This window comes from Thunnus maccoyii, chromosome 5 (genome assembly GCF_910596095.1).
Source record: "Thunnus maccoyii chromosome 5, fThuMac1.1, whole genome shotgun sequence".
Lineage (NCBI taxonomy): Eukaryota > Metazoa > Chordata > Actinopteri > Scombriformes > Scombridae > Thunnus > Thunnus maccoyii.
In genome coordinates this window covers 1,731,622-1,747,621 of record NC_056537.1, presented here as the reverse complement: position 1 = coordinate 1,747,621, position 16,000 = coordinate 1,731,622, and the positions used below count along the sequence as shown (strand labels likewise).

The 16,000-nt window shown below is 39.4% G+C and overlaps 1 protein-coding gene across 5 annotated transcripts in view; it reads right to left on the bottom strand.

The window, feature by feature from the left end:
* Window positions 1-16,000, bottom strand: part of ptprz1a (protein tyrosine phosphatase receptor type Z1a) — a 105,562-nt gene that overhangs the window by 65,369 nt on the left and 24,193 nt on the right. For all 5 annotated transcript variants that reach the window (XM_042410733.1, XM_042410734.1, XM_042410735.1 and 2 more), the window contains exon 2: window positions 1,569-1,631. In XM_042410733.1, the coding sequence (XP_042266667.1) occupies window positions 1,569-1,631 (63 nt within the window). The remainder of the gene's footprint in view (window positions 1-1,568; window positions 1,632-16,000) is intronic.

Sequence of the window (16,000 nt, the reverse complement as noted above, 5' to 3'; positions counted from 1 at the left end):
TTAAATGGTGTTTGTAATGTGTTTTATGATGACCCTGATGAAGGCCACAAGCCGAAACGCGTTGGTCAACTAATAAAGTTGTTCTTCATACTACAAGTGTTGCTGGACTTCTCATCTTTCTAGACTTCTTTCCCTTCTCCATGCACCGTAGAAGTAGGTGAAGTTGTGCCAGAGATCCTCACTCTGCATCTACAGCGGCTGGAAGATGACAGTTGAGGTGACGGGATGTGACTCTCCGGCTCAGGTCGCAGTGGAAATTTGTTCCCAGTCTAGATTTAATTGTTATTCAATCTGGTCTGGATCTGGACTGGAGTCTGCCTATTAAGGCACTATGCTTTAGTAATATAGTAACTGTAACAGCATTGTATTTACTGTGTGTCTCCATGTTAACCCTTAGAAGTTGTGGAGTCCACCAGGGTACAATTTTGGGACCTTTTTTCATTTTCTTTAATTGTTAAGCCAAAGAGCCTCACTGGTCCGTCCTGTCTGGTTTATATAAAAGACTTGAAGTCCAACAATTCCTGAAATCAAACTCTGACTGAACAAATATGATCTTTGCTGGTCCACACAGTCAGCACGCTGACATCAAGTCACATCTCCGTTCACTTGTTCACAATTTCAAACCTGTTTGTTGATTCAAACATACATTTTTGAGAAACACATATTTATATATGTCAGATTATAAGTTTTAGAAACACCATGTTGTCACACATGTGGTCATAGTCTCTGATATTTCATATTTTTGTTATCATAAAAAAAACATCCCATTATAAGACCAAACACACTGTTTTTTTGACCTGATGATGAATTTAAAGTAATATTAAAAGCTTGAAACCGACACAATTTCTTTGTCCTTTGCTACAAGTGTCTAGAATCAACATATTTCTAAATCTACCTGGTGATTCACAATGTTTTTCTATATTTTTCATCCCATGAAAAGACCAAAATGTTAATCTGGTGAACAATGAACTGATCTACTAACGAGTATTGCTTGATATATTTATTAAAAACACGTCAATGAGCCGCACCGCTGCACTGGGTGACATGTTCCTTCACCACCATGAACACACACACTGTAATTTATTTGACTTAAATCAAGTAGATATCTTTCAACGTTATTTGCCAGAAAAACTCACAAGAGCATCAAACGTGGATTCATTCCCAACAAATTCTCTACTTCCTCCTGTTTGAGTAATGTTTGCTAAAAACTACAGTGTCCAACTGTTTAAGGAAATTACCTTCTTAAAAAATGAAACTATATATTCATGAGCTGTCTTTAAAGATTAAACTCCTCAGTAGGAACCAGAAGGCTCAGTGCTGAGAGACACAGACAGAGTAGGGAAGTCAGAGAAGTGTTGAGAGACTGACTAACACATTGTTAGTTTGGTTTTAGCTGACAACTAGCATACCAACCATGGAACTACATTTTTCCTTTGTTTATATCTGCAGCCACAGAGGCTTTCAGGTGTCGAGTGGAAGGAAATGTTCTTGCACAACGTCACAACCAACTAGCCGTGGCGAAGTCACTGACATCACTCAACAGAGAAAGCTGCTCCTGTCTGACTCACCTGCGTACGACCAGTCGATGTCTTCTGTGAACTTGCGTTGATTCCTGTATGGATATCCTTCAGCTGCAAGAGAGAGAGAAAGATAGATAGATGGTCATTTACATGTTTATATAGATAATTGATAAAAATACTTTGTCATATTGGATGTTGCCTGTATAGTTAAACTGTCCGTTTTCTCTACTGAAGTCTGTAAATCCTTATAACCTGTTTACTGCTGCGACAACATAATATTTTCTTTATGATTTCATCTGTCAGTGTGTCTTATCTGAAAAAAAGCCCAACCAGAAAGATTTGACCCAACATACATTGTCTTTTTGCATTCATAGTTTACTTTTCCCTTTTAAAAATAAAAAAAGCATCAAGTTTAGCTTTTATTTAGCCATTTTCAAAAACTTTGTTTCTATAAATACTCTATGGCTGACCTTTGACCTTTTAATCAATCTCTTTATTTCAATAAAGAGATATAACTTGAAACTAGCTGTATCAAATCACAGTTTTGGATGATGTACGGTTGTAAAAACTAATACAGACTCGGTGAGACAGATTTATTAGTGGGTAGGACTTTAATGGTTTTTATGGTTTAACTGTCGACGTGTTATTGCTGGTTAGATTTTATTTGATTTGCTTGTTGCATTGAACAGCTGCCAAACAAAAACCAAAAACCCCCGACACAGACTTTTATCTATGGAGCAGAAAACAGCCCCGGGATCTATCGACTCGAACAAGAAAACACAAAGCCGGAGAGGAGCAGTGAGTCACTTACAAACTATAAAAGTGACCTTTGTTTGTCATGTTTTGTTCTTCCCTTTGTGTTTTCAAAAACTCTGAAAAACAGATAACTCCATACCTCCTCACTTGCTTCATTGCCCACCTCTCACACATCTACATGTCCATGTGGGTCCCACATGGGGACGTGATGAACTGGCATTTGGGCAACAAACCTGGGCCTATGTTAGTGTGATGGTGGGCTGCAAGTGGGTTCAATTTGGCCCATAAGTTTCCTCTATTATAAACAGCTTTCAATATAATGAAATCCAGTAGAAAAGCAGCAATAAAGTCCTGGTCACACAAGTATTTAAATGGCAGATTTCATGGAATCACCGATCAGTGGGTTTGTGTCGAAGTGAAGTAAATCCATGCATTTTTTTTTTGTGTAAAATTCAACTTTGGTGAACTTTGACAAAGGAATTCGTGCTTTTGACCAATAAGCAAGTTGTCCTGACAGTGCTGTCGTAACTTATTAGCTGTGTTGCACCATTAACTTTTATTTAAAAAGCGCCATATTCTGCACATTTCCACGTCTTTAATCTTAATCTTAGCATCAAATTCCCTCTTTGTGTTTCCTCGGACAGTGTTTCCCTGTTGAGCTGCAGGTGGAAGTATAGTAACAAAAAGAGGAACTTTGGCACTAAAAAGACTGTAACGTTGAAAGATATCTACTTGATTTGACTCATTTGGACGCTGAAGCTTCATATTAGCTTCAGATAAACTTTGAAATACAGTTTTTGCACAGAAGGAGGACTGTGGATTTTGTCCCCCATCACTTCCATTGTAAGGTCATTATGAAGGGATCTTCTAATGGTCAGTATGAACAGGAGGAATGATTAGGAACTTGACTCACAGGTGTACCAACCTATCACATGACAAGTTTGGCTCGAAAAACACTGAAACTGTGATAACCAATAAGCCCAAAGTCACAATAGATATTTTTCTGCACAATTCAGAAACCGATGCCTCATCAGCAGTGAAGAGCTCACTAATCAAAAACTTTCCTCTCTACGTTACCACCTTCCTTCCTCTCGACCTTGCTGACTAACTACAAACGCTCCGGCGAGTCATGTATATAATGAGATCCTGCACAGTGTGATGTCAGGAGGTGACATCATTAACCCGAGCGGCTGTCCAGGCATCTGTCACATTAATGAAGTGGAGTCGACGCCCCGAGGGGCCGCAGGGCCACGCTGTTAGTGAAAAACACCTCATTATCATAACAGAGCGCCGAGGGCCCGACTGCGCTCTAGGGGTCGAAAAAATGAGCAGAGTTCACATGACACAAAGAGGAAATAAAGTGATGTGATGAGGTGTGTGTTTACAAGCAGTCAGAACACTGAGAAAAATGTTGAGAATTTACTGATGGAATTTCCTACAAGGCAGAAAACACACAGAGGATAAAGGTCTCTACTCATAAACTTATTATGGATTATATTCAAACCAATAACCAGAGCAGGAAGAAATATTCACATCCTTTACTAAGTAAAAGTACCAATACAACAATGTAAAAATACTCCATTACAAGTAAAAGTACATAAGTATTATGAGCTTAATGTAGTTAAAGTATTGCAGTAAAAGTACATAAGTATTATGAGCTTGATGTAGTTAAAGTATTGCAGTAAAAGTACATAAGTATTATGAGCTTGATGTAGTTAAAGTATTGCAGTAAAAGTACATAAGTATTATGAGCTTGATGTAGTTAAAGTATTGCAGTAAAAGTAGTGGTTTGGTCCCTCTGACTGATACATTATTATATATGACATCATTAGATTATTAATAGTGAAGCATCAGTGTTAGAGCAGCATGTTACTGTTGTAGCTGCTGGAGGTGGAGCTAGTTTACACTACTTTATATACAGTTAGCTAGTTTAGTCCAGTGGTTCCCAACCTAGGGGTCGGGCCCCTCCAAAGGGTCAGCAGATAAATCTGAGGGGTGGTGAGATGATTAATGGGAGAGGAAAGAAGAAAAAACAAAGTTCTGATACACAAATCTGTTTTCAGTTTTTGGACTTTTTCTCTAATCTTTGATTTTTGCTGAAATATTGGATCATTTGAACATTTATTGAAATGAAAGCATGTGAGAAGTTTAGAGGGAAAAATCACTATTTGGTGGAGCTGTTAACAACTCATAGACATGTGAAATGTGACCCCGACTACACACTGCTTTTTGTAAGACGTCAAAAGCCAAAAAGGTTGGAAACCACTGGTTTCATCTTTAACAATGTGTTGTATTTTAAAAGCTTGTTATATTATCCATTGTGTCAAATCTTCATCTGAAAAGTAACTAAAGCTGTCAAATAAATGTAGTGGAGTAGAAAGTACAATATTTCCCTCTGAAATGTAGAAAGTAGCATCACATGGAAATACTCAAGTAAAGTACAAGTACCTCAAACAGTACTTGAGTAAATGTACTTAGTTACTTTCCACCACTGCCAATAACTCTTCTTCAGCCACCAGAAAGTGTCTTAGATCATGTTCACATGTAAAACTTTTTTCAAACGTTTTCACGCTGCTCTACATGTAATTTTATGGACAACTGCCGAGGTTGATGATCGATTACTTTAATGTTTCTGCTTTGATGATATTCAATAGATACTGAGCTCAGAGCTGCAAAAACCTGCGTACGAAGTGTGTGTGAGAGATGCAGAGCAAGAGCACTCGACTTCAAAGAACAGACTCATTGAATCTGAATGAAGAAAATTGAAGAAGTTTATTCATGTGAGAATAAAATGTTTTGTCAACAAATCCATTAATTGTCAGGATATTTAATTTGTTGTCATTCCTAAAACCCTGCTGCTCATTGGTCAATGTAGCGAGTAAATATAATTTAATATTACAGTATCTGTAGCAAATGAAGCTGTATAAACTGACCATGAAAAGGAAACTCTGTGTGTTAAATATTAAGTTAAGTCTGAAGCTCTGGTCATGTGACAGTTTCATGTTAATTCAAACAAACAAGTTAGACAGAAAATGATGTTTGACCAAGAAACGTGTTTGATGTCACAACCACAACATACAGTCGCTTTCTATACAGCCATAAAAAACGTCTTCGGTTGCATTAATAATAACGTCTCTACGTGACAAGAACTGCCAGTAAATATAAACATGGAAGCGCAGCAACAGTCCGCATGTGGACGCATGTGGAGCATGTAATCCATCTCAAAGTGCTGGGATTTACCTTGAAAAACTACTGTATGCATCTTACTGGAAATATAAAAAGATACATTACATCACATTGATTTCCACGGATGAGCGGCGACACACGAGAGACAAACTAGACTTTAATATTTAATCTGTATCTTGAAATTCTTTACCATAAAACTGAAACATTTTTCAACATTTATATGATAATTTGTGTATCTTATATGGTCCTAAACTTTCTCTTTCTATCGTTTATTTTGTTATGTCGCAAATCACGATCGAAATTTGCACAAAGGCAACACAAACAAACATGGAGGACACAGAACGAGGTAAATCCAAACAGGAGAAGGACTCAAAAAATGAGGCAAAATGAGGAGCTCGTGCACAAAAAGAGAAGCTACTTCTGTCACATGGACGTGGTTTAACTATGAAAAGTCTGACATGAACAAGAAAACCATAATTTTCCATGTGGTCATTTTATATAAACTATTTATTCATTGAATTTACATAAAATGTGCTATATCGTGATATGCGTCTTTACAAGATTTTGGTCATATCGCACAACTGTAGCCAGTATAAGATAAATAAGGAGTTTTTAACTGTAAATCGTGCAAAGATATATATATATATATAAATATAGAGCTGGAAATGTGCAGAATATGTGTCCTTTAATGCAAAGTGCCGACTGTAAAGTCTGGTGGAGGAATAACGGTGTGAGTTTGATTCTCCTGGTTTGGTCTAAGCACCTTGTTTCATATCAAGAGAAATCTTAACTCTACAGCAATAGTGTTCTTAAATGCCCCTGATAGTCCTCATGAATCCTCCACACTAACCACAAATGTAGCCGCTGTGACAAATTTAGCACCAAGAAAATCAGATTGCCAGAAATTCTTCAGTGCAGCGAGCGTCTCCTTTCCAAAATTAAATTTCATGACCCGACCTGGTTGCAGCTCTAGCTCAGTATTAGTCTGCAGTAAATTAGGAGATGAGGTCTCCTGCTGCGTGGCGTTTATTCCCTCTGAGATCTGGATGATAGCGGTCTAAATCCAGGATTACATGTTTGACAGTCTGCAGAGGGAATACGTCGCCTGCTGGGGGGGAAGCATCTTCAGTTCCTCCGCTCCTCAGTATGAAGACCTTCATACAGGAACGTACAGCTCTCACATGTAAAGCAGGTGCTTTTCCAGGCAGGCTGCCGGTAATCTGACTGAGTAGCTGCATTAGATTAAGTGTTTATGAGTTAAAAGGGAGACCACAATCACTGTGTGTCCTGCAGGGTGGGATGTAATGAACTTCAGTGCTGCATAGAGCAGATGGAGAGACTTTCTATAGAGCATGGTAAATTATTGTTTTCCATCTAGTTAATCAGACAGTACGGCCTCTACTGCCATAGACCTCTATTGTTGTCCAAAATCTATTAAAAACACGTTAATGAGCCAAACTGCTGCAGTGGTTACTTTACTTTGTTTAGAAACGGCTCCAATGACTAATAACAGAATAAGATTTTCAGTCTCAGGAGAGTTGTTCCTTGTACAGCAGACGCCACTGAGCATGTGCAGGAACGTGGTTCCGTTTACAGCTTTGCTAGCTTGTTATGCTACATATCACAACCTCTTGACTTTTTACTACAGTATAAATTTCTCAGATAACTTCAGTACAAAGTAACTAAAGTAACCACAGTCTTCATGATGAAGGAACATGTCATCCAGTGCAGCGGTGTGACTCACTGACGTGTTTTAAATAAGATATATCAGGCTTTGATACACACACAATACTTGTTAGTAGATCAGTTCATTGATGGTTTGGATCCAAATATGAGATTTGTTGACAAGAGGAAAAATATAGAAAATTGCTAGCTTGACCCTTAAATTAAATAAATATTCAGTGTCTGTTAAATCTAATAAAGACATCCATGTGACTGTCTGTTGATGTCTTTTCCACAGCACTTAAATACAGTGCAAATCATCCACAACACACTGCAGTTTGGAAGTGAATGAGCCTTAAATCATGCAGGAATAATCCTTTAACCTGCAGTATTCATACTGTAGGATTTGGAAAAACTTGTCTGTGTATTTATCTTCAGTAGACTCGACTACTGTAACGCTGTCTTCACAGGTCTTCCTAGAAAATCGATTAGACAGCTGCTGCTGATTCAGAGTGGATCATATCACTCAGATCTTTACACTGGCTTCCTGTCTGTCAAAGAATTGACCTTAAGATATTGCTGTTGGTTTATAAAGCACTGAATGGTTTCTGATCTGCTGCAACATTATGAACCATGCAGACCTCTCAGGTGGTCTGGATCAATTCTGGATCAGGTCTGCTTTCTGTCCCCAGAGTCCAAACTAAACCTGGAGAAGCAGCGTTCAGTTTTTATGCTCCACATATCTGAACAAACTCCCAGAAAACTGCAGGTCTGCTGCGACTCTCAGTTCTTTACATCACAGCTGAAGACTTTTCTGTTTGCCGCCTTTCATTAAACCACATTAAGGGTTAATATTTTACACTGCACTGTTACTTTTATTCTCTTATTTTATCTGTCTTATTCCCTTTTTAGCTTCTTTTTATTTCCAAATTGAACACTTTTTAATAGTAATATTCTGTTTTAATGCCTTTTATGCTCCATGTAAGGCACTTTGAATTACCTTGTTGTTGAAATGTGCGATACAAATAAACTTGCTTTGCCTTGTCAACAAATCTCATATCAATTTGGATCCAAACCAACAATGAACTGATCTACTAACAAGTATTGTGTGTGTATCAAAGCCTGATGTATCTTATTAAAAACACATCAGTGAGTCACACCGCTGCACTGGGTGACGTGTTCCTTCATTATGAGGAGTTTGGTCACGTTAGTTTGTTTAGAAACGGCTCCAAAGACTAATAACAGTTCTGGGAAACCGATTTTCTCTCTGCTTTCCTCTGAGTGAATAAAGCTTTTCTTGTTCCTCTGGTCCGGTGGAACGTCACAGGACAACCGCAGGCATCCATTTCATTTTAGTTAAAGTGTAGAAAAGTTTAATCCCTAAATCTAAAGAAGGCTGAAATGTAGAAACATGATTGAAATCCAGCAGAGAAGACTGCGACTCTCTGTCTCTTGAGGTACGAAAAGAGTGACAGAGCGCCAAAGTGGAACTAAACCTCCTCGCTACTTTCCCATGAATCACTGCATGACCATACATAGAGAATGACTGTGATTTACTGCAACGCATTCCAGCGGCATTACAGCTCCTACCGACCGGCTCGCTTCCTTCAGATAGCAGCAATAAAGAAACAATCAGGCCACCAGGAAGAGAAGTGACATCGTTTTTTTTTTTTTTACTTTTCTTTGCAGCCGCTTCACTCTGCTGCTTTCACTTAATCACTTCCCTCTGACAGACACTCAGGCTGTGGCAGGGGTCATGACCTCCAAGTTTAGAGGTCAGAGGGGAGAAGTTCAACAAGAAGCAGCTTTTATCTTGCGACCGCAGTGAGGTGAGGATGTTTCTGCATCGTCCAGCAACACTTTGATCCAGAGACAGACTGATTACTGTAACTGCTACTGGGAATACTGTCAGGAAATCTGATGCTTTTAGGGGACCTGACCTTTTCCTCTGCATTGGGAAAATGCATTTAAAAGTCTGTGTGAAGCTTATATTCAGTCTGAGTTAGTCATATCAAGTGGATATCTGACACATTTACAGTCTTTTTAGCATCAAATTCCCTCTTTGTGTTTCCTCAGACAGTGTTTCCCTGTTGAGCTGCAGGTGGAAGTATAGTAACAAAAAGAGGAACTTTGGCACTAAAAAGACTGTAACGTTGAAAGATATCTACTTGATTTGACTCATTTGGACGCTGAAGCTTCATATTAGCTTCAGATAAACTTTAAATACATTTTTGCACAGAAGAAGAAGACTGTGGATTTTGTCCCCCATCACTTCCATTGTAAGTGCATTATGAAGGAGGAATGATTACAGCAAGATGGTTTCACTTTGTGGCAAGACATCAAGCAGGAGTGGAGATATTTCACTGGACAAGTGATCCGGAGCAGTCAGGTGGGTTACGGCAGACAGGAAGCTGTGAGTTCTGTCTCTGTTAATGTGGAAATAGAAACCAGACGGTGTAAAACAGCAGCTCTGACATGAAACACCTGTCTGTTTCTGTTACACTGTGTGTGTGTGTGTGTGTGTGTGTGTGTGTGTGTGTGTGTGTGTTTTCTCTTTGCATGAATGTGTACGTGTTGCAGGTTTACAAGAAATATGTGAAAATCTTTTAATGTGAAAATGTTCTGGTCTGTTTTTACTTCTTTAACTGACTTTTATAAAATCAAATTTGGGAGTTTTGATTAATATCTTGCACTTTTATTCTTCTGTTTTTTTTAGGGTTAGGGTGTCAGGGCGTCAGGGTTAGGGTTAGTGTGTTAGGGTTAGGGGTTAGGGTTAGGGTGTCAGGGTTAACGTTAGGGTTAGTGCGTTAGGGTTAGGGTTAGGATGTCAGGGCGTCAGGGTTAGGGTTAGTGCGTCAGGGTTAGGGGTTAAGGTGTCAGGGTTAGGGTGTCAGGGCGTCAGGGTTAGGATGTCAGGGCGTCAGGGTTAGGGTTAGGGGTTGGGGTTAGGGCGTCAGGGTTAGGGTTAGGGTTAGTGCGTCAGGGTTGGGGTTAGGATTAGGGCTTTTTTTAATGTCACATTTAACTATTTTAAATTCTATTTATTCTATTCTATGTGTTTTTATGTCTTGTGTTTCATTTATATTTTAATGCCTTTTATGTTTTATGTATAAACTTTGAATTGCCTCGTTGTTGAAACGCGCCGTACAAATAAACTTGCCTTGTGTGTACATCAGCTGTAATGATGTCTTCTTTCTCTGCGTCAGTGTTTCCTATCAACAAGATTATGATCTCAGCTCATGTTTCTCCTCCTCCACGCTCCGGCTGTCGTCCACCTCGAGTGGCGCTGCTTTAAGAGCCAGCGATGTGCGGCGATCATAGCGTTTCAGGTGACACTCTTCTTTCTATTGAACTGAGCGGTGATCAAACCAGCGAGGTCTGGAAAAGCCCTGCAGCTTAACCGTGTTTGGATCTGATATCAGAGAATAATAACAGGGTTTGTGCTCATGAGTTTACGCTTTTCAAAAGATAGTATCATATGCATGTGGCCAAAATCAACAGTCCTATTTCATAAAAACATTGCCTAAAGCGGACAGAGAAGAAGAACAGGCTTTGAAGATGCAAATGTGTGCAGGTGATATCTATTGAAATCTGCTTTAGTTTAGTTCTAAATCTACTAAACCTTTGTGCAGAATTTACAACAGTTTTCTAAGCTGGTCCCAGAAAATTGAACCACTCTGAAGAAGATGTTCGGTCTGGCATATAAAGCTCAAACTTCTCTGAAGATTCACATGAACATCTCAGTGGATCCAGGCAGAGACGAGGTGTTACAGTACAAGTAACTGTAGCAGGTTGCAGTGGTCAAAGCATACTGCTCCCAAACCTTCCCAACACATTGTGCGGCCGTGCACATAAAAACAACAAAGGAGAGTTTCAAAGAGAGAATGATGGAGCATGTTAAAGTCACAGTCAGGAGCCCAAATGAACAGTGAAACCTGTTTTTCTTGCTGTAATCATTCCTCCTGTTCATACTGACCATTAGAAGATCCCTTCATAATGACCTTACAATGGAAGTGATGGGGGACAAAATCCACAGTCCTCCTTCTGTGCAAAATGTATTTCAAAGTTTATCTGAAGCTAATATGAAGCTTCAGCGTCCAAATGAGTCAAATCAAGTAGATATCTTTCAACGTTACAGTCTTTTTAGTGCCAAAGTTCCTCTTTTTGTTACTATACTTCCACCTGCAGCTCAACAGGGAAACACTGTCCGAGGAAACACAAAGAGGGAATTTGATGCTAAAAAGACTGTAAATGTGTCAGATATCCACTTGATATGACTAACTCAGACTGCTGAAGCTGAATAGAAGCTTCACACAGACTTTAAATGACTGTGTGGACACACTGTGGATTTTGGCCTCCATCACTTCCATTGAAAGCACATTTGAAGGATCTTTTAATATCCAGTATGAACAGGAGGAATGATTACAGCGAGGAAAAACCTCTTTCACTGTTGTTGTGAACCCGACCTTTAAACCTGTTAAACCTAAAATCTATAAAAGTATAAAAACAGTCAAATGCCTCTAAACTTAGACGTGCAGAGACTGAACTGTTCAAGTGGCTGATTTTTTGAAGAATTTAAAACACTCACTTTTTAATGCCAAGTACAAGTGAAGAAACACTTCACACAGTCACATTAATGCACATTATCATAAGTTATTGTGTCAAATGGGATCATTCAAGTCAACTGACTGAAAATGAAGGCTGCAAGGTTAAAAACTTCCTTTCATCAGAAATTTAAACACATTGTCATTTTGTCAAGTTTGATTTTGCTACTTTAAACAGTGAAGAGGCTGCACAGCTGCTGATATGACAGAGAAAATGTAATAAATACGTCCTTATCTTTATGATATCAAATAAAAACTGTCTCCAAAAATGTTTTAAACCTCACAACATGTAAAAAAAGGACATTTCAGGCATTTTTTTATAATATTATGTTAAAACAATTTACTTTTTTTCTCTCTTTTTTGTCTCATAAACAATCCATGTAACTGACAAAGCCTTTTTCCTCCACATTACTCTGTTGACCTGTTGACCTGTACATGTTTGAAGATTTTGACCCTGTTTTGTTTAAGAGCATCAGCTATTAACTATCTCCAACTCTTACTCCATCTTTTTAAATTTTTGACCTTCCAATATTTGTCATATTTCTCTTGCATGTCCTAGTTTATATCGTCTCAAATATGTTTAAAAATAGTTAAGTGCAGATGTTTGTCGAGCCTCTGATGAAAATCAAAATCTTATCATTAATATGTTTTGGAAAATCTTGTGTAAAATGAATTTAACCTCTGCAGTCGTCTGTTAATTTTCATGAGCAGAAGGCACCGATCTCACTAATCACACGCTGAGCATCTGCTGCCTCAGTTTCACTCCATCATGTCTCCACCGTGTGTTTGATCCTCACTGTGCTGCGGGACAAACACGACTCATCCGACACGTACGCTTCAAACGCCGCTGGTTTCGGTTACAGACAACACCGGCGTCGTGACAACAGCTGACACATGAGTTGGGCAGGAAACCTTTTGTGTCAGCGACTACAAAGAAAACACCTGCCGAGTCTGTCACAAAGTACCTGCGTTGGACGGGAAATGTTAAAACTGCACAAAAAAAAAAAAAGGAGGTTGTAGTGTCCGTTACAACCACAAGATGAAATAGTTTAAAAGAGCAAACAACATACTGACATTTAAGATGTCGGATCCCTCTGATGCCCAGTTTCTCAACCTCAACAACAGACGCATCACATCTGAAACTGACCACTTCCTCAATCCGCTCATCACATTACTTCAGCCTGATCGCAGTTACAGGATCGTAATACACACTCTCTAATCTATGTTCATTATCGTTTACTTCTGTACTGACACACTGAGGTAACTCAAACTGCAAGACAGCCAACCCCAAATCTCTGACATGCCAGAAACTCAACCCATCGTCCTGAGAGCCAGAAGGTTAATTATTCAGGTAATTAATTACACCTTGTGACCTCAAACTGCACGTAAAACGACAACCGATCTGGCAGAAATTCATCCCGATTCTAAAATCAGTTGAGAGCGACCGACTCGGGGTTAAAATTGGGCTGAATCCATACACAGTCTGTCCGGCTTAAAGGCGATTTTCTATATTTATCTCATTGTCAACAAATCTCACGTTTGGATCCAAACCAACAATGAACTGATCTCCTAACAAGTATTGTGTGTTTATCAAAGCCTGATATATCTGATTCCTCCGTTGTTGTCAGTGAGCCACATCGCTGCACTGGGCGACATGATCCTTCATTAGTTTGATCTCGTTAGTTTGTTTAGAAACGGCTCCAAAGACTAATAACGGCGTCACGTTTTCAGTCACTGGAAAGTATTTCTGTGGCAGGAAGAGACCACCGAACAGGTCTGAGGATGCGGTTCTCTTGGTAAACAATCACCATTTTTTCACGCTTGTCATATTTGTACATTTCTGAGAGAAGTTTAGTACAAAGTCAAGACTTTGTGATACGTAGCACAACAAGCTAGCAGAGCGGCGACAACAGACCTGCGTCTTCGCACATGTGTGGTGGACTCTTTGAATAGTTTTTGACGAATAATGGAGGTCCACAGCACAGAGGAATAAGATATATCAGACTTTTGGATAAACACCAAGCGGCAAAAACAACGGACTTGAAATTGAAGTCAATGTGGAAGAACCTTAAATTGCGATAAAACTGACGCTCACTAGAAGCTCCAACTGACTCCCATTCAAACAGTGTCTCATGAAATACTAAGTCAATCATTGTTTTCAATGAGTCATTATGGTTTAAAATTCAGGCCCTCTAATAAGTGTGCTGGTGGTCATTTTGGAAATTATTGCTCCGTTTTCAAGATTTGAAGACTTATAGTAGCTTTGATGTCATGTGGGTGTTGATTGTCAGTTGGCTCACCTGCAGGACTCACACTGAGTCGGACTATTGTCACAATAGTTTGGTGAGTTTAATGGTACTTAACAACAATACCTGCCTTGTTAGTTAGTTAACGTTAGCCCGAGTGTGCACCGCTCAGTGTTTCCAGAGCGTGAAAGGCAACACTCCTTATATGTAACCAGGACCTGGTTACAAATGGAAAAGATGTCGCCGACTATAAGCTGCATCTCTGCGCTTCAAACTGGCTCCAACGAAAACCAACAGGTGACATCACACCTCGCTACGACCATCTTTAATTACAGTGTATGATACACACACAATCCTCGTTAGTAGATCAGTTCATTGTTGGTTTGGCTCCAAACATATTTGTTCACCACATTTATCCTTTAAATAAAACCTCACAGAGATGTTAGCGACTGTAGACTCTTAGTCTTGTTTTACTGTTGAATGATGACGGTGAACTTGTACTAATGATCTACTTTTAATTACAAAATAAGTACATTGTTGATGGGGGTGTGACAATGAGTGATCAGGAAGTAGCCTCTAATGTCATTTTAATTAGAACTATTAGTCGATTAATTGATTAGTTGCCAACTACTAAAGTAACTGACAACTATTTTGATAATTGTTTAATTGTTTTGACTCATTTTCTAAGAAAAAAAAAGTAAAAATTCTCTGATTCTGGCTTCTTAAATGTGAATATTTTCTGGTTTCTTTAGTCGTCTATGACAGTAAACTGAATATCTTTGAGCTGTGGACAAAACAAGACATTTGAGGAATCAGCAAGACCAAACAACTAATCGGTTAATTGAGAAAATAATTGTCAATTTAATAGATAACGAAAATAATCTTTAGTTGCAGCTCTAATATTAAAATTCAGTTTTTTTGGCAAATCCTATGGTTCAAGGTCAGGTATCGCCCCTCTGCTACAGGCATCAACACAAAGCATCATTACTCTGCTGTTTGTTGACATTTAAAGAACAATTTCCTGCTCTGACTCTCATTTATTTCTGCGGAAATGAGGATAAAAAGTTTCATTGAAGGAGCGAAATCATGAGCAGCAGAGAAAGGCTGATGTAAACTGAGAGAAGGAAGTGAAGATGGGAGGAGGGTGATCGAGGAGAAGAAGGGTGGTGGTGGTGGTGGTGGTGGGGAGGGAGGAGGATGTAATTCATGTCTTGAGGACAGAAAAGGGGGTGGGGGGTACATGCTTATGTTCTACTGGAAAAGAGTGAATGAGTAGAATAGATTCTATGGAGAACTCTTGCTCAGCGTCTGTACGGAGAGAAAAAGACCACAACTGTGTCAGTGTGTTTATTCAGCGGAGAGTGGCCGGCTCTGCGCTCCGGTCTGTGGGAGCCCCGCAGCCTCCAGCCGGACGCTGAATAAGAGGATTAGCCGAGCCCTGGGAGAGCCGGGACGTCCACAGGCTGCGGGGGTGAGAACGGGTGCCCATGCCAGAATGTGTGACAACCCCCCCGCCCCCCCACACACATCCACCCCGCATGCCAGCAGGACGAGGGTCTGAGGAGGGTGGGGGGGCGGTTTGAGTAATACCCACCACTAAGACTGGAAGGGTGCGGCAGGTTAATCTGTGGACAGTCTGGGCTTTTATATCTTTTTAAAGACCCAAAATGGTGGCGACATGCCAGTGTGGTTCATGTTTTAGCTCCTTTACTACAAATCAAACCAGATTTTAATTTTCAAAAAGGTATAGTAAGTTTTTCAGCTGATTTCCTTCACTTTCCAGGTTGGTTTAATATACAATTTCTATGAAAATCAGCTCGCAGGGTCTTAAATGATAATCCACAACAGTTTACTCACCTTTTTAGTCTAAAACCTGGAAAATGTGCAGCAGGAATCAAAGTTTTACTCGTCTGACGACTGAATTAGCATTTTATTTCACTTCATTGTGTCGAGGTTGAGACGTGTGGGGTGTTCTGTTTTATTTTGGCGAGATCACCAAAGTAGTTCGAATACATAATTTGGGACC